The 22,730-nt window shown below is 37.4% G+C and overlaps 1 protein-coding gene and 1 long non-coding RNA gene across 7 annotated transcripts in view; one reads left to right on the plus strand and one right to left on the minus strand.

Moving 5' to 3' along the window:
- SLC7A2 (solute carrier family 7 member 2) overlaps positions 1-22,730 on the plus strand; it is a 51,861-nt gene that overhangs the window by 23,380 nt on the left and 5,751 nt on the right. Inside the window, exons 1-8 of one of the 6 annotated variants that reach the window (XM_068186823.1) lie at positions 1,936-1,989; positions 5,391-5,452; positions 11,503-11,893; positions 13,124-13,279; positions 16,202-16,367; positions 16,713-16,849; positions 17,545-17,767; positions 20,223-20,362. In XM_068186823.1, the coding sequence (XP_068042924.1) occupies positions 11,518-11,893; positions 13,124-13,279; positions 16,202-16,367; positions 16,713-16,849; positions 17,545-17,767; positions 20,223-20,362 (1,198 nt within the window). In that variant the 5' untranslated portion in view covers positions 1,936-1,989; positions 5,391-5,452; positions 11,503-11,517. Of the gene's footprint in view, positions 1-1,935; positions 1,990-5,090; positions 5,453-5,534; positions 5,559-11,502; positions 11,894-13,123; positions 13,280-16,201; positions 16,368-16,712; positions 16,850-17,544; positions 17,768-20,222; positions 20,363-20,768; positions 20,906-22,730 lie in introns of those variants that run through there. The other 5 variants (XM_068186822.1, XM_068186821.1, XM_068186826.1 and 2 more) reach the window with 5 other exon arrangements.
- LOC137472110 (uncharacterized) lies at positions 17,182-20,227 on the minus strand. The gene is made up of 3 exons (XR_010998022.1): positions 18,167-20,227; positions 17,467-17,790; positions 17,182-17,436 (listed from the first exon to the last, which is right to left on the minus strand). It is a non-coding gene; the product is annotated as an uncharacterized lncRNA (long non-coding RNA).

Consider the following 22,730-nt stretch of genomic DNA (forward strand, 5'->3'; position numbering starts at 1 on the left):
TCATTGTGCATCTCTCCTAATATCACTGAAAAAAATATTCCAGGACTGTATTTGTAAATATATCTCTACTAGTTTTTCAGAGTTTTATTTTTTGGTTCTGCCAGGTTTTCAACAGAACAGAATATAGGGAATTGATCTGATGTTGCTTTCTGAGAGGCTTTTGCTTGTGTCTTACACAAGAGGCTGTTACTGAAAACTTGGTAACCATGGGGTGAAAGGTAAAGCTCTGTTACTGATTAAAAAGAGTAATTAGAAAAAGCAAACTTCGCATCATTTTCCAGAAAGGAAAATGACTGTTAAGTAGGAATGGAGTTAATAAAAATTTTCTGGACAAAATTGGTTTTTATAGAAAAAAATGTTAATTAAAGATAGTAACTGGAAAGATTTCTCTTTTTGATACAGGGAAAAAGATAATTTTTTGCCTTTCCAGTTGAAAAAATTTTAAAGAAAAATAAAAATAAAACCAGAAAAAAGACACCAAACAAACAAACAAAAAAAACCTCAAAAAAACCCAAGACCAAAAACAAAACCAAAACAAACAAAAAAAAAACCACCAAAAAAAACAACAACAACAAAAAAAAACCCCAAAAAACCTCCCAAAAAAACCAAAAAACACCCTCACAAATATTCCAGCAATAAAAAATCCAAGTAAGGATTTTAAACTGAGGAAAGAGATTGATTAGCTGGGGTGAACAACAGTAAGTCAAAGGAAGTCCTATATTATAGAAGGATTGGGAAATAAACTTTCAGTTGGTTAATTCTGGTAGTGAAGAAAGCGATAACTAGAACAGGGTGACCTTGAAAAGTTATAAATGAAGCACAGTCAAAAAAACTAAAAAACTATTATCTCCATACATGATAATACAACTTTTAATAATTAATATGCCAGAGCCTCATTATTTGGGTAAAAAAGCTTGGTGTTTTGCCTTTTTTGACATTAAGTACTACTTTTAAATGTCAGTTGAATTTTCATAGGCTGGGATGATTTCTATGAAATGTGCCTAATTACCTACCTAAGTGGCCTTTAGCTGTGCATTCACACATTTGGCTCAAACATGGACCATTGTCAGAAATTGAATACTTTTTTTTTTTTTTTTAACGTTTGCTTCAGTCCAATATGTTGTAAGTTCAAACAGGCTTATAAAAAAAGCAGAATAAGATGTTACCCAATAGCTTACACTGCAAAAAATCCACCATGCCTTGATAGTTTGTTTTCTGTTAGATCTTTCTCCTTGCTCTTATTGAAAGCCCGTTTGTAAGTTCCTGCCTCTGAGGGAGAAGTGCTCTCATGCTTCAGCTGTCTGGTGGAAGCCTTGGGAAGGAGCCTTCTCCTGCTCCTTCCCAAGCTGCAATGTGGAGCTGCATCCGACCCACCTTGTCCAGATGTCCAGGGAGATGCAAAAGAGAATCATTTCAATTTTGGCAAGACATAGCATCATAGTTTATTTTCAACTCAAGTCTTAGTTTTAAGTATGATTTTCTTGGTTTTTCTTTGTATATATTATAAACTTTTTAATCCAAATTTCCTATCTATATTTATCCTCTATTCAAGGCCAAAAAAGTATGTGTGGGTTTTTTTTTATAGATAGTATGGCTTTAAATAGTTACTTTCCTTCTCAAAAAATCTGATTTGAGACTTAGGGACAGCATGTGAGTCAGCACTACAAAAATTTCCTTTAGACTCCTGGGAATATTTGGAATTCAGCAAACAGCAGCTAGTAGCTGTTTGGGACATGCTTAATATTAGGTTAAATTACTCATTCCTGGATTAAAAAACTAACAGGAATTTGTGCTAATGTAGCCCCTCTTCCTGCTACATATGAAATGATGCAGGATTCCAGGTTTATTCTTCCTGCCTGGATTAGTCTAGTAGTATGTGTTTATTTTTTATAAATTATATTAAATTTCTTTTACAGAAGTTCAAGATTTGAAGTATTTTCCTAAGTACAAACTGGAAAAAGAATTATTAAAGAAAAGTTGAGGGACTTGGTAAGTGATAATTTTATTTTAATCTGTACAATATTTTGTGGGAACTAGTTACAGTAATCTGCTTAAACCACGAGGAGCAATCTAAAATAAATATATTTTTGTTTTAATAAATAGGAAGTCCTTTAAAATGTGTTGAACTGTAATTTAATCTCTTCAGAATTAATCCTGTCATAAAATTATAGAGACAGCCCACACTGCTGTTGAGTTTGATGAAGATTCTTTCTCTCTTGAATGTTTATGATCATCTTGTGTAGATTAGCACACAGATTGCACTGGATTTTTATTCTCAGAACCACAAGTCAGAACCACTAAAATGTAATTAGTTTATCTTGAAAAGATTCTTGCTGGCTACTTGATGAATCCTCTTATGAGTACCAGTACATCTTCTCATAACCCATCAGAGCTGCACAAAGTGTACAATACATGTTGTGTTTCTTTTTCATTGTGCATGACAAAAGGTGAGTTTGTTACAGTTGGTTGCAAAGTGGAGAGATTGCCATGGTTCACTAAGGCCTGGGCCTGCAAGCACTTTTGTTCATGTTTAACTTGGGTGGGTTATATGGGCAAGCAGATGGATATGTGTGTGCACAGTTAACATGTCTAGTTATGTAAAACTCAGATTTTTGGCCCGTAGCTGTGAGGCTGTGCCTGTGAGACAAGTCAGAATCAACAACCGAGAAGCTTTTAAACACTTTGTCACTTGGGCATCTGAGGACTCTGTTTCAGTTTGTGCAGATTTCAAAATTATTTGTTCGGGGTTTTTTTTTGTAAAATTAAGATCCCCCAAGATGAATTTCTGCGTAACTGTATAAAAATATGTTCACACTCTAAGGGAAAGTCTTAAAAGGAGCCCTCCATAGGAAAATAAAATAAAATAATTTTGTCCTTCAGTTCATTCCCTCTAATATGGCCAACCGCTTCCTGGCAAGAAGAGAATTCTTGATCAACTTTTTAATGCAAATAATGTGCTACAAAAGTACTTGGGGTATGTAAATCAGAGAACTCTTGAATGAGGCTCTTTGGATTAACCCAAGTGATATAGTTGCTGAGGAGCAGAAAAGTCTCTAAAGTCAGAACTTAATGTTGTTGGTCCAAACATTGCTGGATTTATAACTGGAAAGAAACCAGGAGCCAGAAAGTGGGTCTACCACAGCTCTTTCCTGGAGAGAAACAACAGTGTCCTCCGAGAGAGAAGCTGGGTATGCTATACGGGGAGCTGCCACCAGACAGCACTCTGTCTGCTTAGTCTTGTCCGAAGAGCTGCACATCTGGCATCCTTCACCATCCTTCACTGATCCCCCACTAGACCCAGCCCTTTATGATCATCTCTCTCATGCTGCTTTGTCACACACCCTCAGCCACACAAATACACCTCTCAGCTGAATCTACAAAAATGACCTCTGGGGGGTGGCAACATGATCTTGTAGTTTCAAGCACGTGTTACTGAAAACACACCCAAAGCTGTCTCAGGGTCTGTCTGTGGGACCTTTGATGCAAACACTGCATAATGGGGCTATACCGATTTACCCCACAGTGTGCTAGGTCGAGGTGGGACAGATGTAAGCCACTTTATTTCACCAGCCAGCGTGCTCCCTGCCTCTTGACTGGGAGCCAGGAAGGATCTAGGTTTGAATGCCTTTAGCAGTGTAGCATCTGTGTGCTACTGTTCTCAGGATAAGGTTTTAGAAAATTAGACAAACCAAAGTAGCCCAGCCCTGTCACTATAGTGATCCATAAGTGTACTGGTGCAACCAGGGATTAATTGTTATCACACATGAGAGATAAGCAAAAAGACAAGAGGCAATGGGCAGAAAACGATGCACAGGAACTTCTGGCTAAATATGAGGAATAAGTTCTTTACTGTGCAGGTGACCAGAGCACTGTCAGAGATTGCTCAGAGAGGTTCAGAGTCTTCTTCACTGGAGATATTCAAGAACCATCTGAGTAATTCTTGAATCTCTCATGGACTTGTTAGAGAGTGCTAGTTTGGTAAAAAAAATGCCTAGATACTGTCACAGGACAGAGTGATGTTCCTTAAAAGTGATTGTCATGCATTTCTGCACAAGAAACCTAACCTGTGGCATAACTTCTTGTATCTGTCTTCTGACTGTGTATTAACTGTGAAAGAAAGTTCATCTTTAACAAGGATGAGGTCAACATGAGGAGAAGCATTAGCACTGTCATCAGCAGACCTTCAGCAAAAAAAGACCTTTTCTCTTAATATGTTTTTTGACTGTAAGACAATAATTGGCTTGGATAATGTAAGCTGGACTCCTGGTCTTGAAACACAGCCCACCCTTGTGAAGCACACTTTCTTGGATGCATTTCTCCTTGGATCTTGGAGAGCTGAGGAAAGCTTGTATTCTTCCCTTGCATGAGGCTGCAGGAAATACGGCTATTCATGAAGCAAAAAGTGCTCTGCTTCTGGAGCACTGGCAGACTTTACACCAAGGGAGAAGTAAAAACTGAGAGAAAGTTGTGACGGTATGCCACGCAATGTGTTTTTCTACATATTTTTCTAGGAAAGACCTTTTAATGATGAGAAGCATAGCACTTTTCTCTGCACGGTTTATGTTATGTTAGCTGAACAAAAATAAAGTGATTGAAACGTGTGTTTAGAAAAAAACAATATGCTGTGAAGAATACTGGCTGGAAATACTACTACATGTTTGGAGTGGGGTTGTCTGCCATTGGAAGTAATAAAAATAGAGCTGTAAATTATACATTGGGATTTGGTTTATTCTGGAAGCTAATTTTTAAGAAACTGAGGTTTATTTATTGGTTGTGTCACAGGAATGTTTGGCTTGTTCTAAGTCCAGTCTTCAGCATTTTTCATTTCAAGTCATATAAAGGAGAAGATCATCTATGGTACATCTACCCCAGTTCAACAGAATGGGCTCTAACCCATCTCTGTAAATATACTGCCTTCTGTGTTGCTTCTAGCCACAGCAATACTTTCAAAATTACATATATTCTTCTAAAATTTGCTCAGGTTTCAAAACATTGCAAAACATCCTTCAATATGCTTCAAAACCAGTTTGTTTTTCACAAGGGCAATGGAAGGGTATCAGAGTGGGATACCCCCATGCATTTCCTTCAGGATGTGTAGCTAGTTTCCCTGACACAGGCATTTTAAATGCAGGAAATGGCATTCTAGTTGGGTTTTGTGTCATGAAGACATGAAGAGTGGATAGGATTTATCTGAATGCCAGCGAGATTCCCTCCTTCCCTCCCTGCCTCTTGGTTGGGCAAATAGCAGGCCAGCTCACAGCCCTCCAATCACCTGGGCTGCCAAGCCTCCACCCCTCAACACTGAGGGCTCCCACACCATCTGCAGCTGCCTTTTAAAGCAAGTCTTTTAATAAAATCACTTTAAGTCATTACTCTTCTATTTATGACAGGAGGAGTTCGGGACTGAGTAAGAGGAGCAGAAATTTGCCCAGCAGAAGTTGCTCTGAATCAGGTTAGTAGTGAAGTTTACTGCTGAAAGAAGTAACCTGAAAGCAGCCTAGGTTATCTGAGGAAACGTTGCCTTTAACGTATGCGCTGTTTGAGTAGCAAGAGCTGTGGTATGCAGTTTGTTTACATGACACCATTATTCTATCTTTGGTAAAGATTCTGTCTTATTATATAGAAGATGCAGTTAGATTTTCCTTCCCAGTCTGACTAGGTGTTTCTACTCTTTGAATGATAAAGCTTGCTTTGCTTTTCCCTTTTATGCATTATACTTCTGTTACAGGTGCTGCTCTCCAGTTTTACGGTTTATTTTTGAAATAGGCTACTTTAAATATTTCAAGCCATTAGAAGTTTCGTGAAAGTCTTGGGCACCACATGAATTTTTATGGACACTTGGAGAAAAATAATGTATTGGCTGTGCCTGTGTGTACAAACACGCAAATCATAGACTATACCTAGATTTGCTTCATCTCTGTATTCTTTTACTTGCATTATTTCACAAGACCTTACTTTCATATATTATTGTACAGGATCTAATAAATATAATACTACAATTTTGAATAATGCTGCACAGAAAAAAAAATGCATAAAATTTTCTTATATGCATTTCTTATAGCTCATTTTTCAGGAAAAATAAGGCTGAAAAAATATGCTAAATTAATCTGTATTAACCAGCATATATTTATATTTTCCCATTTTCAATATGTTCCAAACTTGGAGTCTTTTATCCTTAATTTTATCCTTAACTGTTTAAAATGTTTAACTACTGCATCTAAAATCAATAGTATATTATATAATCCTGGCTCAACAGAATAGTTTTGAGTAAAATATCTTTATTTTATTTTGGCTTCAAAAATCATTAAACATAAATCTCAACAGTTCTAAAATGTTCAGAGGTTTCATATTGCTTTATAACATTTGATTTCCATATGAAATTTTAATGGGTTTTTTCGTGAGAATTTTTAATGAAAAATTTTGTGGGAAAAGTTGAACGGCAACTGCAGCAAAACTTTGGATTTTCCCATGTGTAGTTTGGGTTTAATGTGTACTAACTTAAAGCATGTATGAAAAATCCAATTAAAATTTTATTTCAATGGAAATAAAATTTTTGGCACAAGATGTAAGTTACCTTTTTTTGCTCCAATATCCACATATTTTTTTAATTTTGTGGGGGATAGGAGGCTAGTTTAGATTATATTTACATGAAAAATACTTTGCAGAAATGGTAGATTTTATATGACTGTGAAGTAGTCAAAAGAGGTTTAAATGTTAATATAATCTTTGCAGATACACACTTTGTCCCTTGCATTGTGTTTTTAGTTACAAATTCTCTGACACCAGACATTTCCTGACAGAAGAGGGCTAACAACAGATTAAATGATCAAAGAGCTGGTATGAATTGTAAGGCTGAGCTCATCTGCTTGGCCTGGCATTCAGATGTGTAGTGGACAAGCAGTAAGCGATCTGGTTTACAATTGGCCAGGACAGTCTGAAATTAAGATGATTTTTTATCAGCAGATGCTGTAGAGAAAAAAATTACCCAACACAATAAAAACCAAAAGGGATTCGAGAAATACCTGTTTATTCAGGTACTCTGACAAATACTGTGAAAGTCCACCAGACAAAAGAAAGTTTTGTTTTGTTTTTTCCTCCCCCTGTTAGATAAACCTGTCACGTTCCTTTCTTGTCTAAATTATGTCCTCCTCTCCTGCCTGTATCTTTGTTGAAGATGGCTGAAGGGGTAAAACTGAGCGGTAGAATGGCTAGCTTAGCAGCTCTCTCTAGGAATTCGTTCAAGGAAGGAGGAGGTTTCCATAAGGGCTGGTTGTTGGTCCTCAAGTCTAAGGCAGTTGAACTGAGCCCTGCCTTTTTTAAAGGACTGTTGGAGGTGTATTCGGTGTTTAAAGCGTAACCTGTAGCTAAATTAAAACTTGGTCCTAAAAGAGCCTTGCAAGTGCAGTGACCCAGCACATGGGGAGCCAAAGATCTGCCATCTCACTTGTACGCAGCCGAAGGAGCGTGCCCATGTCGGTAACCGACAGACTTCACAGTTTGCTTGTGACAAAGTGAAACTTGCTTTGCTTGTGACAAAGTGAAACTTGCTTTGCTTGTGACGCAGCGCTCTCTGTAAAGCGGACTTCAAAGAGAGCCTAGCACAGTTTGGATTGCATGAGACACTAATCAGGTTGTCTCCACACCTTAATTAGAAATAACTGCATACTGTTGGTGAGTGCAAGGGCGTTTTCCTTTGTGGTTTCTTATAACTCATTGCCTATGTTTAAACTCTGTATAAGATACGGATTCAATATTTTCTCTGTTTAAACTGCATGAACAGTATGGCCCACCCTGACTGGTGGTCCTTGCAGGCAACATGCCCAACACTGCTGTTAAAAGGCAGGCAGGTATCCATCCAGCTCTGCTCCAAGAAATGTAGGACAGGTGCATCAGAGAAGCCTCAAAAGCACTCACTTCCTTCTTGATTGATTACCCACTGTAATTATCAAAAACCCCCTTTCCCTAGCTGTCAAATGTGCCTTTCCAGGAAGGCTCATAGCAGAGCCAGTGCTCCTCAGCTGTGCAGCACATTCAGCAGGGGCCCAGGCCAGCACTGGCAGAGCTCACAACAGTAGAGGCCAAGACGAAGCAGAGCCCACAGTCGTGTGCTAGGATGAGGCAGGATGAGGCTGCAGCAGGGAAAGGAGGAAGAATAAAGGAGCAGTTAGGAAAATACTGAAACCTGCTAGTCGAAAAGTAGGAGAGATAATTTTTAATGTGCTCATTTACCCTACTTCATGTTCTTCTCTGCCATAAAGATCAGCAGAAAAGAAAACTAATATTTGTCCAAATTCAGGAATAAGATCTGTGAGTCTGCAGGAATAAGACCCTTTATAAGAGTGCATGGCAGTGGTCAGTATAAGCTTGTCCAGGACAATGCTGCCACCAAAAGGCACACTCAGCTGCTGCCTTCTTTGCTGCTGTAGGTTTGTGTTTTAGCATGAGATGTGCTCTGCCTCAGTGTTCTGATAAACTGCTTGTGAGTCAGCACACGTCGGCAGTGAGCCATTGCTCAGGCTGTTTTCTGTCAGGGGTCATGCATTAAAGGATCTGCTTTATAAGGGACTCCTCAGAAAAACATTACACTTGTCAGTCATTTCTGAGGACACTTGTCACCTCACAGCTATGTCATTTGGTCCTGTGTGAAGCCAGATAGCTTTGTAAGCTCATCAGCTCTTCCTGCTGCACTGTCTTATCAAGTGTGAAGTCTTGGAATGTCTCAGCCAAATGTGAAAGGGCTGAGATACAGTTTGAGGTACAGTCCTGAGGAACAGGATTGCCTGAGGTACAGTCCTGCACTTGGCATGCAGCAACAGAAGTTGTGAAGCAGGGTTCAGGCATTTTTTGCTATGAGTTTAGGCGTAATAAGAGTAGGAAACTGGAAGGTGTGCTAGATTACAGTGCTTGTTGTAAAAGGACATGTTTGTCAAGTCCATATTAGGATGGATATACTTACAAAGAGAAGTTTGCCATGCACATGATGTGTGGTGTTTTCCTCTACAGACACAAAGTTTGTATACTGAACTTTGTCTTTGGTTGTGCTCCAGTTTCTAAAGGCTAAAGAAGAAAGGCTGGGTTTCTGTCAGAAGAGGTGTCTTTTACTGGCTTGTGGCTAGCAAGAACTAGCCTCCTTCTCTTCCCGAAGAAGCAGAAATCAGAAGCAGAAAAACTCCTCCTATTTTGCCATAGAGATTCCTTCTCAGCAGGGAAAACCATAATATCCAGAGATATTAGCATATAATAGCAGAGATAACCACAATATGATACCACTTACTGGCACTGCAGTAAATGGCTGTACAGTTTTCAGGACTTCTTGTCCTAAATGGCAGAGAAGCAAAACAATCTGAAATGCCATTTGAATAACAAGAGTCTTGGAAATTTCTTAGTGGTCTGAGAGCAAGATCTGCCAGGGTATTTTTTCCCGGTAATGAATTATGAAATGAAATATTATCTGGGGGGAGGGAGAAATAATTCCTTAAAAAATACTATGCTTCTGCAACATTGAAATTGCTAAGGTGAAGAGCATGGAAACACAAGAGTGTTGCTGCCTGTCACATGGGTTGCAGACTAATAAGCATATTAATATAACATCCTAAGTGGTTGCTACAGCTTCAGAACTGTCATTAGGGAAAAAAAAAAAAGTGGCCTCAGAATATTTGTCTAAGTGCAGCCCAGGAAAAATAAACCTGGCTATGTGGGAGTGGAGTGCCTCAGCCTCAGGCCCAAAGAAAGGCTGCTCTTCCTGAAGAGCTCAGGAGATACAGCAGGGAATTTTGCCTGAACAGTTCAGTGCTAATTCCCTTAGAAGATGTTGTAGATCTCTGCCGACATGAATATTAAATTCTGTAACTGGTGAAATCATCGTAGTGAGTGAGTCCACGTACCATGGGCAGATTCTTGCCTCTGGGAGCCTAGTGTGCTGAAAGGACTACCTAATTGCAGCAGAGCTTTAGAAACTTGCCTGTCTGCCTCCTCCCACTGTCCTGGGCCACCTATCATCTTTCTAAGGGGATTAAAGTCCACAGCTGTTCAATTCCATTCACTACCCTTTGTCAAATTCCCTTTACTTAAAAGGGAATAGAGACCTTTCTTCTTAAGGGTGCTCTTTGAAGGCAGAAGTGGCGTGTTTGAGTGTACTTGAGTAGCTATTACAGGAATAGAGTGAAAATGTTCTTTCTCTTCTCTCTTCAATGTTTTTTTTTCACCAAGCAATCCTGTATAAGGATGGCAGAGTTCCTGATACTCTCTGCTTCTGACTCTTTGTTTTATGATCAAGCACTGTTAATTGAGCTATCCATCTTCACACCAAGCCATCGCTGTTAGTGGATTGAACTAGTGTGAGTAGAAATGTCCTTTACTGTTCTAGGAAACCGATACAGACCAGGAAGAAATAAACCAGCAGAATATCTTCATCTAAATTAAATAGATTTTCAGTTCCCAGGTGGGTTCCACTTAACAAATCTTGAACAGAGTATAGATATATAGATATGCAAAGACAAACATCAGTTTTGGACGATGGCAGATGTTATTGCTTGATTCTTACCAAATTCTCAGCCATCAACAATACAATCCAAACAAATACATGAAGACAGAGCTTGTACATTAATGTTGCCTCTTTAAAATATTATTTTCTGTGGGATGCCCATGTCCTCCCTCCCAGGCAAATGCTTTGGACTCTCAGTGACCATTTGTTTTAGTTGGGAAGCTGGATCACTGCTGCTCCTAGCAGGCACCCATATCACAGGCCAGAGAAGCACTGCCCACCAGGACCACGTTGGTCACAGAATCTGAGCTTGTGTGCTAGAGCTGATCACATCCCACACTGTGATGGGCACTGAGAATATTGAAGAACTGCAGCTGGCATGGGATGAGTGAGCAGTTAGCCCATTAGGTTTTGTCAGATGATTGCTAGGCAGAGATGTGAAAGATTTATTGTAAGGATAACTAGATCTGAGAAACTTCACTGGTGCGTGAGAGAGTAGAAACACTATTTTAATCTGCTTTGAAGCAGTTCTTACTGAAGCAATTTCTAAAGGCAAAAGCTATGTATTTGAAGACAAAAGGATATTGAATTGCCACTCTCAGAATAATGTATTTTAAACTTTTGCTGTTTATAGTTTTAGTTTTAGATCCCAAACCCCCTTATTTATGTTGGTGTTGATCCTTATCTTAAAAGGCTCTATGATGTATGAGATAATAGGCTGTTTCTGTTTTAGAAGTGGTTAAGAAGTGTCCATTAGCATATAATTATAAACAATTTCTTCTTTTTTACAGCAATGTAATAAACCTAAAGATAATGGATCTCTTTCCCTGGGGACATAAGTGCTACATATAAACTTAGGAATAGCGTATCCCTAATTTGTTTCCGGGGGAAACAGCACATGCCATCTTATTTAACATCACAAAACACGAAGATGTGAATAAAGTTCTTTATGCAAATGCTTTTTCCCATTGTTTTTCACCAGAGTCAACTTTTGCATACTGGAATTTCCTTTATTTCAGAGCTCTACATCCACCATGTTGCCCTGTGGAACAGCTCTGTCCTTTATTCGGTGTCTGGTGCGGAAGAAGAGCATGGGCGGCGAAAGTCTTGAGGACACCAAGTTGTGCCGATGCTTATCAACACTGGACCTTATAGCCCTGGGAGTAGGAAGTACCCTTGGTGCTGGTGTTTATGTCCTTGCTGGAGAAGTAGCCAAATCTGATTCTGGACCTAGCATCATTGTTTCTTTCCTCATTGCTGCCATTGCATCTGTGATGGCAGGTCTCTGCTACGCCGAGTTTGGCGCTCGTGTTCCCAAGACTGGTTCCGCATATTTGTACACTTACGTTACAGTGGGTGAACTGTGGGCTTTTATCACTGGCTGGAATCTCGTTTTATCCTATATTATAGGTAAGCTTAAGAACAAACACTGGTCCCAGGGATTTTTGAGACTGCAGATAAAAGATACAGACTTAGGGCTGTTTTTTTTTTCTGTCTCTACACTTAGCTGCTGTTCCTTTTTAGTCCTGCTAAGATTAAATAACCAAAGTAGTTTGATTAGGTTATGTCCTTCTGAGCATCACCATTGCAAACAGGTTTTATGCAAGATATTTTTGTAACAGTGTGATGTATGAGCCACATACCTTGTATGAAGATTGTGCCAGACAATTCTGTCACGATGCACAAGAATAAACAAGATTTATTTGCCATTTTTGGTCAGCAAAAATAATTTCAGTAAAATCAATAAGCTTTTTTTTTTTTTTTTTAATATATACAGCAAGGATATTTACAGGGACTCCACTATAGAATCTTACAGGAAAGTCATGGTGTTTAAGTACTAATTTGCTACTATATCATTGTGCTAATTAAGTGCTGTCCTATCAGGTAATCCCATCAAATACAAAGTTGACCAGATTCGAATAAAATCAATATTTATGTGGCAGATAGGATAACAGCTATTTCAGTGATTCAGCAGAGATAACATTTTTGGATTTAAAAATTATTTTTCCCAGAGGAATATGTCCCAGATTTCCATTATATTGTGTATGAACATGCCTAGCTTTAGATGTGTACCTACAAGGTGGGTGTTCCCCAGTATGGTATTAAAATATATTTCATGAGAGGAGAGTTATACAAATAAGATTGGCCAAACTGTATTTGCCCATGCACTCTTTGCCACAGAGAGTATTAATTTTAAATACAGACTCTAGTAACATGTTTCCTGCTAGTATTTTTTTTTTTTTTTGCTTTACTTACAAACTTTCCTTTGGTGGAAAGGTGGGAAAACTTTCCTTTATGTTCTTTCTTAAAGTGCTTTCTTATGTTACTTTTTTATTGTTTAACATATGTCATAGAAATTAGAAATAGCTAGAAATAAGCTTCTTCGAGGATCAGGCATAAATGACACAGAAATCATTTCTGCAATCTTTTTTGAGGCAAAAAAAATTGTATATTTTGGTTCTAGAAAAACTTGTTACCATTTAACAAGCAAAATTCTTAAACATTAAAATTCTTCAGCAAAATAAACATCACAAGCTCTGCTTTTGTAAATACAAGTAGCAACAGGTTTAGTTTTGTCTCCTTTTCTGTAGAAGTAGCTGTATGGATGTAAAACCCTAAACATGCATGTGTTTTATGAAGGTACATCAAGTGTAGCAAGAGCCTGGAGTGGCACCTTTGATGAACTTCTTGGAAAACAGATTGGTCATTTCTTCAGTGCCTACTTCAAAATGAACTACTCCGGGCTAGCGGAGTATCCTGACTTCTTCGCAGTACTCCTTATATTACTTTTATCAGGTGAGAAAATATATGGCTTAATTTATGGTGGTTGTGATATTTTACACTTAAAAGTGCTAAATTGTAGGGTATTGCACTGGAAATACCTTAAGGAAGTTCAGAGCCACATTTTGTACTGACACAATGGCTCTGTGAATTAAATGTATACAACCAAACTTTCACATGCACCCTCTTCTCTTGAAACTGAGACATGAACTAATCTCTTGTCAGTAGTTTTTTCTGTTAAACCCATTATACAGATCTTTGGTAACAGGAAAATTACACAGTTCTCTGTGTTTTCATGGCTCTATCACCAATAAATTCTTTCAGAGTGGCCTGGAGGTTAAGCTCTGTAGTTTGGTGATCTGGTCTCCTTAAATTATATATTGTGCATGTAGTGGGCATTTGTAAGGGGGCTTTTCCACCTAAATTGTTCACTTATTTAGTATATAGTAACATTCCCCTTTTTAAGTCTTCAGTTGTGTATCTTAGGGTTTGCTTGACCTAAAGGGCACCCCGAGGTACTTGTATGGTCCAACAGACCAATTTGACACCTGTGTATACCATTCCAGTCTACTCTTCCAAGTCTTGTTTTTGTCTTTACTCATGTATCATGCTTTTAAATCACAGACACTGACACTAGCTACATGCTATTTGAGGGATCAGAAAGCTCAAAAATACTGCAACTTATTTCCATATTTGTATTTAACAATTATTTACCGCATGGAAATGTTATTACTGCCACTAGGAATGAAGGAAGCAGGAAGTGTATTCTAAAGTGTGCAGTTTGTTTTCAGGCAATACTAGAAGCATTTCAATATTCAGGAGAGGTCTTACCCATATCTCATATACTTGTAATGTGCTGTCTCTCTTTGGATTAAACCAAAGCAGAAGCTTTTCTTCTCTGGAAAGTGAAATTAAGTTATATGTATATAACCTGTTCTCTGGTTCTCTTGTTCTAAGAGTTTTTTTTTGGCATAGGAAAACATTTCTGTTCTACCTACTGCTAAAATGAATGACTAGTGCATCTGAAGATTTATTAGGTCTCTGTACATAAAAGAATGGCTTCCTATACTTAGGAAGATCTGGGAGTCGGCTTGACTAGGTTTAGTCCAGCATCCTGCCACATTTTTGGCTCAGAATTGCCTATAGGACCATTTCAGACCCTTATGTCCTCAGGAGGGTTGGGAATGAATGTGGAATACAACTGGAGCAGACCTTTCAGTTCCACCTCTTCCAAATAAGGGAGACAAAAAAATAACACCGTGAAAAGCAGAGCGCTGATACTCCACAAACCAAACTACAACAGTCCTAGTTTAGACACTGACATCTTTTATGCTTTCCCCATTGCCATTGCTTCTTCAGAACATAAGAATTAGAGGTTCTTGAAAAAAGGGGAAATCTTTCCCCTGTTGTTCATCACTGCTACTGATTTTCATTTGTGTCCTGTCTTTTCATCCCTACCATCATTCCTTCTTCACTCCTTTCACATTTGTGCTGCAAATTGCCTCTCCGGGCAATTAGAAGCCAAACCCCCAGTGACTGAACTGGGTGGAATTCCCTGCTGCTAAAGGCAGGGCAGTGGGGATGGCTCAGGACTGTGTAGCCTGAGCATGATACAGTAATTGGATTGTGAGCTGTGTAAAGCTGAGTCACAGGAGTAGCAGGTGATGCTTTACAGAAAATGTTACGTGCTAAGCACAAGGACAAGTACACGGAAATCTGGGGTTTGGGCTTTTTTGGTTTGGTTTGTTTTTTTGCTGTGTTGTTTTTGGGTATTGTTTGTTTAATTTTTGGAGTTTTTTGGGTTTATTTTTTGTGGGGTTTGGTGGGGTTTCTTTTGTTCTGTTTTGGTTTGGTTTTTTTGATAATGAAAGGACTTTAAAAATGCACAAACTAGGATTTACGCTGCATTAGGCTGATTGAGACACTGTCTTTTTGAGAAAAACTGAGCTGAAGAAAGCATACATCTATTTCAATAAAAATGTCATTGGTGAAGAAGAAAACCTGATACTTCTAAATTATCATAAGATAATTTCTGTGTTCTGATAAGATAGCAAATTTCTCATTAGAAGAGTCAGAAAATTTTCAGACATTATTTTGAGAGGCTTAAAATTTTCAGACTTAATCTCTAAATAATGAGGGAAAGTATGTTTGTGATATTAGTGGAAATGCTTAGAGCGCAAAGGACCTGTGAAAATTTTCCAGTTGTATTTGATTTTTCCTGATCTGCTCACTGCCTGTTCCATTAAACTGCTAACACTCTAACACTTAAAATTGTTAAAAATCTAATGATAAAGTAGAATCCTGATGGAATAACTTTCAGATTGTTTAAATGTTCTACTCTGTAATCTAAAGTCATGTGTGTTTTGTATCTGTTTTCTAGAATCTCTATGCATCAGTGTTACAAACATGAGGTGTGCATTTCTTTTAAAGCTGTTATTAATGAACTAGGAAATGGGACTTACTGTGATGGATGTGCCCTGAAAAATGTAGAGTCAGTTGGTTACATTGTTAATTTAATAATTGTCCTTCTTTTCTTAATCTAACAGATAATTCTTCCGTAAGGAATATATTCTACCAATCCATTTTTACAAAGCATAGATTTCTTGTAGCTATTTTACTCCATGGCAAAAAACAGAGATATGGATTGGCATCTCAGAGAAGTAAAAAGTAGCCTTTGCTAAAAATACTTCTAAATACTTAAAGAAGAAGCTTTCTCTTTTGTGGTTTCAAATATATTTGCCTATGGTCGTGCTGCTAAAAAGTCTAGTAAGTTTGTGATAATGTTTTTTTTTTTAATCTGGTGAGGCTTTTTCAGTATTATTCACAATACTTGCATATATGTATACACACACCTTCTTTTACATGTATCCCTTGCTTAAATGGCATTTTAACAGTATAATGGGCCATTCACATCTATAAAATCTTTTTATTTTACAGGTCTTTTATCTTTTGGAGTAAAAGAGTCTGCATGGGTGAATAGAATTTTCACTGCAATTAACATCTTGGTCCTGGTCTTCGTTATTATTTCTGGTTTTGTGAAAGGTGAAGCTGACAACTGGAAGAAAAGTGAAGAATATCTCAGAAACTTTACTGCAGTGACAGAGTAATTTTTAAAAATATATTTACTTTCTCATATTTGAAGCAGTTTTTTCTTACACAGAGTTCATTATAATAAACAGTGTTAGTGTTTTAATATGCTTTGTCACAAACTTCAAAGCAACTAAGATGATAATTGCTTGATTCAGACATTAGTTTGCTGTTATTTTTCTCTTACAAGCTTGGACATAAAAATGTCATGTCACGCAGTTTTGTAAAGCAGACTTCTGTTATGATGAGAACCCTTGAACATTTCTTCTCAGAGTTCTAGGGTAGGAGGGTGCATGTATTTATCCTACCAATAATGAGAGGGAAAATAATTATCTTTCTGCTGTATTTTTGTTCTTTATAGGAACCGCTCATCCTATGAAAATGTGACAAGTATGTATGGGAGTGGTGGCTTTATGCCATATGGTTTCACAGGAACACTGGCTGGTGCTGCAACCTGTTTTTATGCTTTTGTTGGATTTGACTGCATTGCAACAACTGGTATAGTATTTATATGTGTGTGTATATATGTTTAACATGGGGATATTTTCGCAAAAAAAACCCCAAAGAACCACAAAAAAATGTAATATTCTGTCTACTCTTCTTACTTTCCTTTCTTCCAAAGCTCTTTCAGCCAATGTGGAATGAGTCTAAGTTCATTCTTGAACATGGCTATCTTTCTGGGAAGAAGGAAGAGGTTCTATTAATTTCATTCCTATTCTAAAAAATGATTGCTGCTTTCTAAGTCTGGAAAGTGCTTAGTATACAGTTTTTCTGCTCAAATAATGTTTATCACCTGCTCAAATAATGTTAATCCCCTGCTCGCTGTTCTCTGAGATAAGGTCACTTTCCCAATGGCTGATAGGGAATGAGTACACTGAGTACATTGAAAGTGTAGGTAAATAACTAAAAATTATGGGCTTGGAATACTCTGCATATGAAATGTATTTAATGACCTTTAAATTACGACTATTTTCTGACAACAAAATACTGAGTTCTGTTCTGTGTGTCTCAGTTTATTTTACTCAGGTTTTTAAAACTTCTATTACAGATACGATTCTCATGACTTAGATTAACAAGTGATTTGTCTTTGATGTTTGATTCGATTGACATCAAACATTTGATGTTATCTCTTAAAGCTGAAGGGGAAAATTAGTACCAATTTTTGGTGGGGCATTTTCTTTTCCTTTTTTCAGGAGAAGAGGTCAAGAATCCTCAGAAAGCCATACCCATAGGAATTGTGGTGTCCCTACTTGTCTGCTTCATGGCCTATTGCTTGGTTTCAGCTGCACTGACACTTATGATGCCATACTATCTGCTAGATGAGAAAAGTCCTCTGCCAGTAGCATTTGAATATGTTGGATGGGGTCCTGCTAAATATGTTGTAGCAGTGGGCTCCCTCTGTGCTTTGTCTACAAGGTAAAGACATTGAAATACTAATTCTGTTTGGAAAAGCTGATGAATAATATATTACGCTTGTATCTATGTTCGTGTGTTCATTTTGAAGGCTCAGTCCATGCAAAGAATTAACAGTAAGGATTATAAGCAAGTGTTAAACTTAAGCAAGTCTAGTTGACAGTAGCTGTGTTAATTTAGGCTCCTTTTTTTCTTAACTGTACTGTTATTAAACTCTACCTCTGTGTAGAAGCTTATTACACCAATTTTTTTATATATAAATATTATCAAACGTATGACCTGCAAGTTATCTTTATTAACTGACAAAGTAAACCTCCCCCATTTTTCCCTTTTTCACTGTCCATTCCCTGGGACTCAGCAGCTTTATGGGCTCTGTGTATTTGCAGGCAAAACTGAAGACACTAGCTCCACTCCTCATCTTCATTGCCTGTCTCTGTTTTCCTCCAGCAGCTAGTCTGTCTTCTGATATCATCCCTTCCTGTGGTTTCTGAGTGGGTATTTGAGATGTAGATTATAGCTGGGAAAATATTACAATTTATTCCCCTTTCTGAAACTGTGTATGTAACCTTAACATATTATTTTGATTAAAAAGATCAGGGAGGGCACAATATATACTAGTATGTGTTCAAATATATTATACCCCAAATGTAGCATGATACAAACACTTTAATAAAATAAAAAATTGCTTGATACTTGAATTTAGGGATAGAAAAATGCTGATGCCAATCTTTTACCTAAACTTATGACTAAGGAGTCATTTCCATGAGCTTCAGTGGTAAGAACACTGGCTGCCTTTCCATGAAGGAAAATAAGTTGCCTGTGGAAGCACTAATACTACCAGCACTCCAACATAATCTTGTAGGCATTAGCGTGAATATGAGTTTGTTGACTGCGGGCAATCATTTAAAGGAACATTTAGATGCCGGAGGGGATAGAAACATGAAGTAGTTCCAGAAGGACACTAAAAGAAATGTAGGACTGACTGAAGAATGTCACAGTTACACAGTTTGTCCTGGGATTATTTTTGTTATTTTCTATATATTTCTCATGGTCCCCTCAGGTTGGAGGGTTTCATTGATTTTTTTTTCTTTACATTGATAAATAGTAGAAGTTATTTATAAGAAACTAGATGAAAGAAATTAGTATTGGGGAAAAAAAGTGAACTGAGGTGGTAAGAAATTTTTAGAAATTTGAACTGTCAGGCTCTTTTTCCAGTGTATTCTGAAGAATTATATGTACTCCTGTGGAGAGATTAATCTTTTAATCTGTTGACTAATGTTAGTTTAGAACAAAACAAAGGAAACTGTATTTCATGCTCCTCAGTTTAGAGCTACAATGAAGAAAAAACATAGGGATGAATTGCTTTTGGTTTCCTATTAATGTGCTATGTCATTAACTTGTTTTGTCAGGTAAAGATATTTGTTAATACTTCCATTATGTATGCAAATGTACATAAAGAAGGGTAGGATAAATGAACCTTACAAAGCTAAAACAACAAAAAACTTTCTGGAATTTTTTGGAATGTACCTTCTTTGTGGAAGGTACACTTATACATCAAAATCAGTTCATTTGCAGTAAAACTTCTCTCCTGTCCACACTTAATACTTGCATCCCGCAAGCATTACTGGATGTACCTAGCACCTGTGGCATGTAAGAACTGTGCCTTCTTCAAGTGATATAGTTGTTTTTCTAAAGTAAAAGAGGAAGCCCTTCACCTGGTTAAAAACTTGTGTGTTTTGCTGCAGAGGTTATACTGGCTATGATTTTGCCTTTTTTTTTCTTAATTAAAAGTATTTATCTTTGAGGGAAAGAAACCACCTAATTTAAGAAGTATGTTTAAGAGCTTCAAGTTATCAACAGTTTAAAAGCTTTATGTGTTCTAATAACATCTAAATTAATCAGCTTTACTTCTTCCAAAAAAAAAAGTCTTAACGCAGCTTGCCTAGAGGTGCTTTAATCGAAAGAATTAATCTGGCCAAGTACACTTGTATGGTGCTTACTTCAAATAGCTGTTAATCAGCAGACTTACATGCAAATATAGAGTGTAAGGGATGCTGCTTATGCTTATTTATTTGCTGCTGCTGACTGACAGACTTTCTACAGGAATACTAAAGCTTAATTGCATAGTTAGTGTGATCTGGAATATGTTCCTGGTCCATTAATACCCAAGAACTATGGTGATGGGAAGAGAGTTATCTTGCTAATCTGGATTCCATCTGATGAAGTAATTTCATTACCTAAATTAATATAGTTATAATAGTAAATCAACTTTGCAGTTTAAAAAAACCTATTTGTGTCTGATCTGTAGTACCTTGGGCTATGGGGCTTTCTGGTTTTGTCTTACAACCATACATTTTGTTTCTATACATGCCATTAATTAACATTTTTTATCTTGTCCATGAATACAACTCTGCATGAATTGTGTTTGCCATGTTGCATGTGTTTGCTTTTTACTCAGTCTTCTTGGATCCATTTTCCCAATACCACGTGTAATCTATGCTATGGCGAAGGATGGGTTGCTTTTCAAATGTCTAGCTCAAATCAATTCCAAAACGAAGACCCCACTAGTTGCTACTCTATCGTCTGGTGCAGTAGCAGGTGAGACTAAGAGTTGATCCTTGTAAAGAAAGGTGCACTGCTAAACACGTTGAATATATGGAAATAAACCACTGTTATGCAGCTTTGATTTGCTTTGGACTGAAATGATCAAATCTGCTTGTTGCTAGGTAAAGTAGCCTACCAGTAAAACTTTTCTCTATCTCAGATTTTTACTTGTTGGTTTATCTCAAGTGCTTTCAAAGCCTAGGGTCAAAATAAACAGTAACCCAAAACCAAGAACATCAGTCGACCAAACAAAATCCAAAGAGCAGCAACACAGAGCCTAAGCAAAACTATACCTAAACCCATTAACTCCTCCAAGCTTTCTTTTTGTGTTGTTGGGTTTACCAGTAAAGCATTGTGCTTTTAATAACCTGTACTTGAACTATACATTTTTCTGTTCTAGTCTTCTCGGCTCTATGTTCCCTTTGCCCCGAATTCTGTTTGCCATGGCACGTGATGGTTTACTCTTTAGTTTTCTTGCCAAAGTGAATAAGAGGCAGGCACCAGTTTCTGCCACCTTGACAGCAGGGGTCATCTCTGGTAAGCTCTCAAAGCCCGTGTTACTTAAAACCAAGATTTAAACACTCTATGCACGTGCATGGTAATTTATATTTTTGAAAAGGGCTGCTTGTTAACTTCCCTTGCATGTACAATGGGAATAAAATTACTGAGTAATCAACGGGTGTAAGAACTCCAGATCAAGCCAATCATGGTGGTGGTGATGGCGTTAATGCCACAGATTTCAATTTTTAATTTTTTTTTTTTACATTTACCCCCGTATGGTGAATAAGCTTGTTACTTAATCTGAGTCCCTTAGGCTGATGCTCTACTGACAGGGCTTCCTTTTCTAATGTAGACCTAATATATTTATGCAATCTATACTGGGGGGGAAAATAACTGTCACGTTTTTTTAATGAGATATAAGAAAAAGAATTACATACAAAGCAGGATCAACTTTTGTGTCAACTACAAGGATTTTTTAAATTGTTTTTGAAAGAAAATGATGGTTTTTGTGTAGGCTTACCAAGTTGTGGTTGAGGGGCATGTGTGTGTTGGGGGCTTATGTGTCTGCACATATATGTATACACATATGTGCCTACATATATTTTACCAAAACAATATTTTGGGAGCCGTTGCCAACTCCTAAGGTCAATTCTTAACATTCAACTCTTTCACTTATGTTCATACTTCTTGCTGAGGTACATATAGCTGTGCCCAAATTTCATCGTCATTTTAGTGGGATGTTTAATCATCCCAGAAAACTGGAAGCTTTAGAAGTATTTAGCTCAAAGGATAATAAATAAGTTTTTTAAGTAATTAAAATATCAAATACATGCCTTAGAACTTTTAGCAACTTTGACTAAAATTAATCTCAAATAAGAGGTTTAGGAATGAGATGAAGTATTTTTATTTATAGTCAGGGTCATCCTCAGATGGCACAAGACTGGAACTGCTCAAACTATGTAAAGTTTGAGGTCAAACTGCGTAAACTTGACGATAATGCAGAAAGGCACAGTCATTGTCCAGATAGTTCCCACATGAAGCCTTATTATCAGTTCCCCATTCTTTGATCAGAGTACAAATAGATTGCATAGCGTTACTTTTATTACTTCAACTTGATTTTATTTGAATTTATCTTATTGATATATTCTCCTGTAAGAATTTGGAAGCTGCAGTTTTTTTGGGATGAAATCAAGATCTTTATGTGAAATCACAGTAATGATGAGAAGAAAGAATAGTGTATTACCCAGCTGGTAAAGTGATTGGTATAGTTACACAGCCCTGCCTGTAGCTCTGCAGCAGCTGACATTGGACTGCTTCTAGACAATCTTTAGGAATTTGATGCATCAACAGCTCACCAGAAAACTGGGGAGTTTATCTACTGCTGGAGAAGGAGTAATTTCTTCTTCTATTTTTTTTTAATCCCTATTTGGTAATTTGTGGTCATAAATAGTTTTGAAAAAATAGTTATGGATGTACGCAACAGCTTATATTATCTGACTTTCCTATGCATTTGTAGCACAAATAGTGTTACAGCTGTAAGAAATGCTAAGAAGATGAGATGCTCAATTAAAGTTATCAAGTCAAGACTACAGCTGAGGCAACCGTCACGTGTTATTACGTGACTGATCTTTTCACGGGTGGTAATCGCCATGGCACACCTCTGCACATAGCAAAATGTTTTGGTGTCAGTCCAGTTTCACCATAAAGGGACCTACTGTCGTCCCTTAGAGTAGAACTAAGACAGGTGGAAAAGAAATACGCTGCCTTTTTTTCTCTTAGTATAGAAGAATTACTAAGAAGAAACTTGCAGGCATTTTTCAACTTGTTTCTAAAGTTAATGAATATCTAGGCCACAGAGTAG

The sequence above is a fragment of the Anomalospiza imberbis genome, chromosome 4 (assembly GCF_031753505.1).
Source record: "Anomalospiza imberbis isolate Cuckoo-Finch-1a 21T00152 chromosome 4, ASM3175350v1, whole genome shotgun sequence".
Classification (NCBI taxonomy): domain Eukaryota; kingdom Metazoa; phylum Chordata; class Aves; order Passeriformes; family Viduidae; genus Anomalospiza; species Anomalospiza imberbis.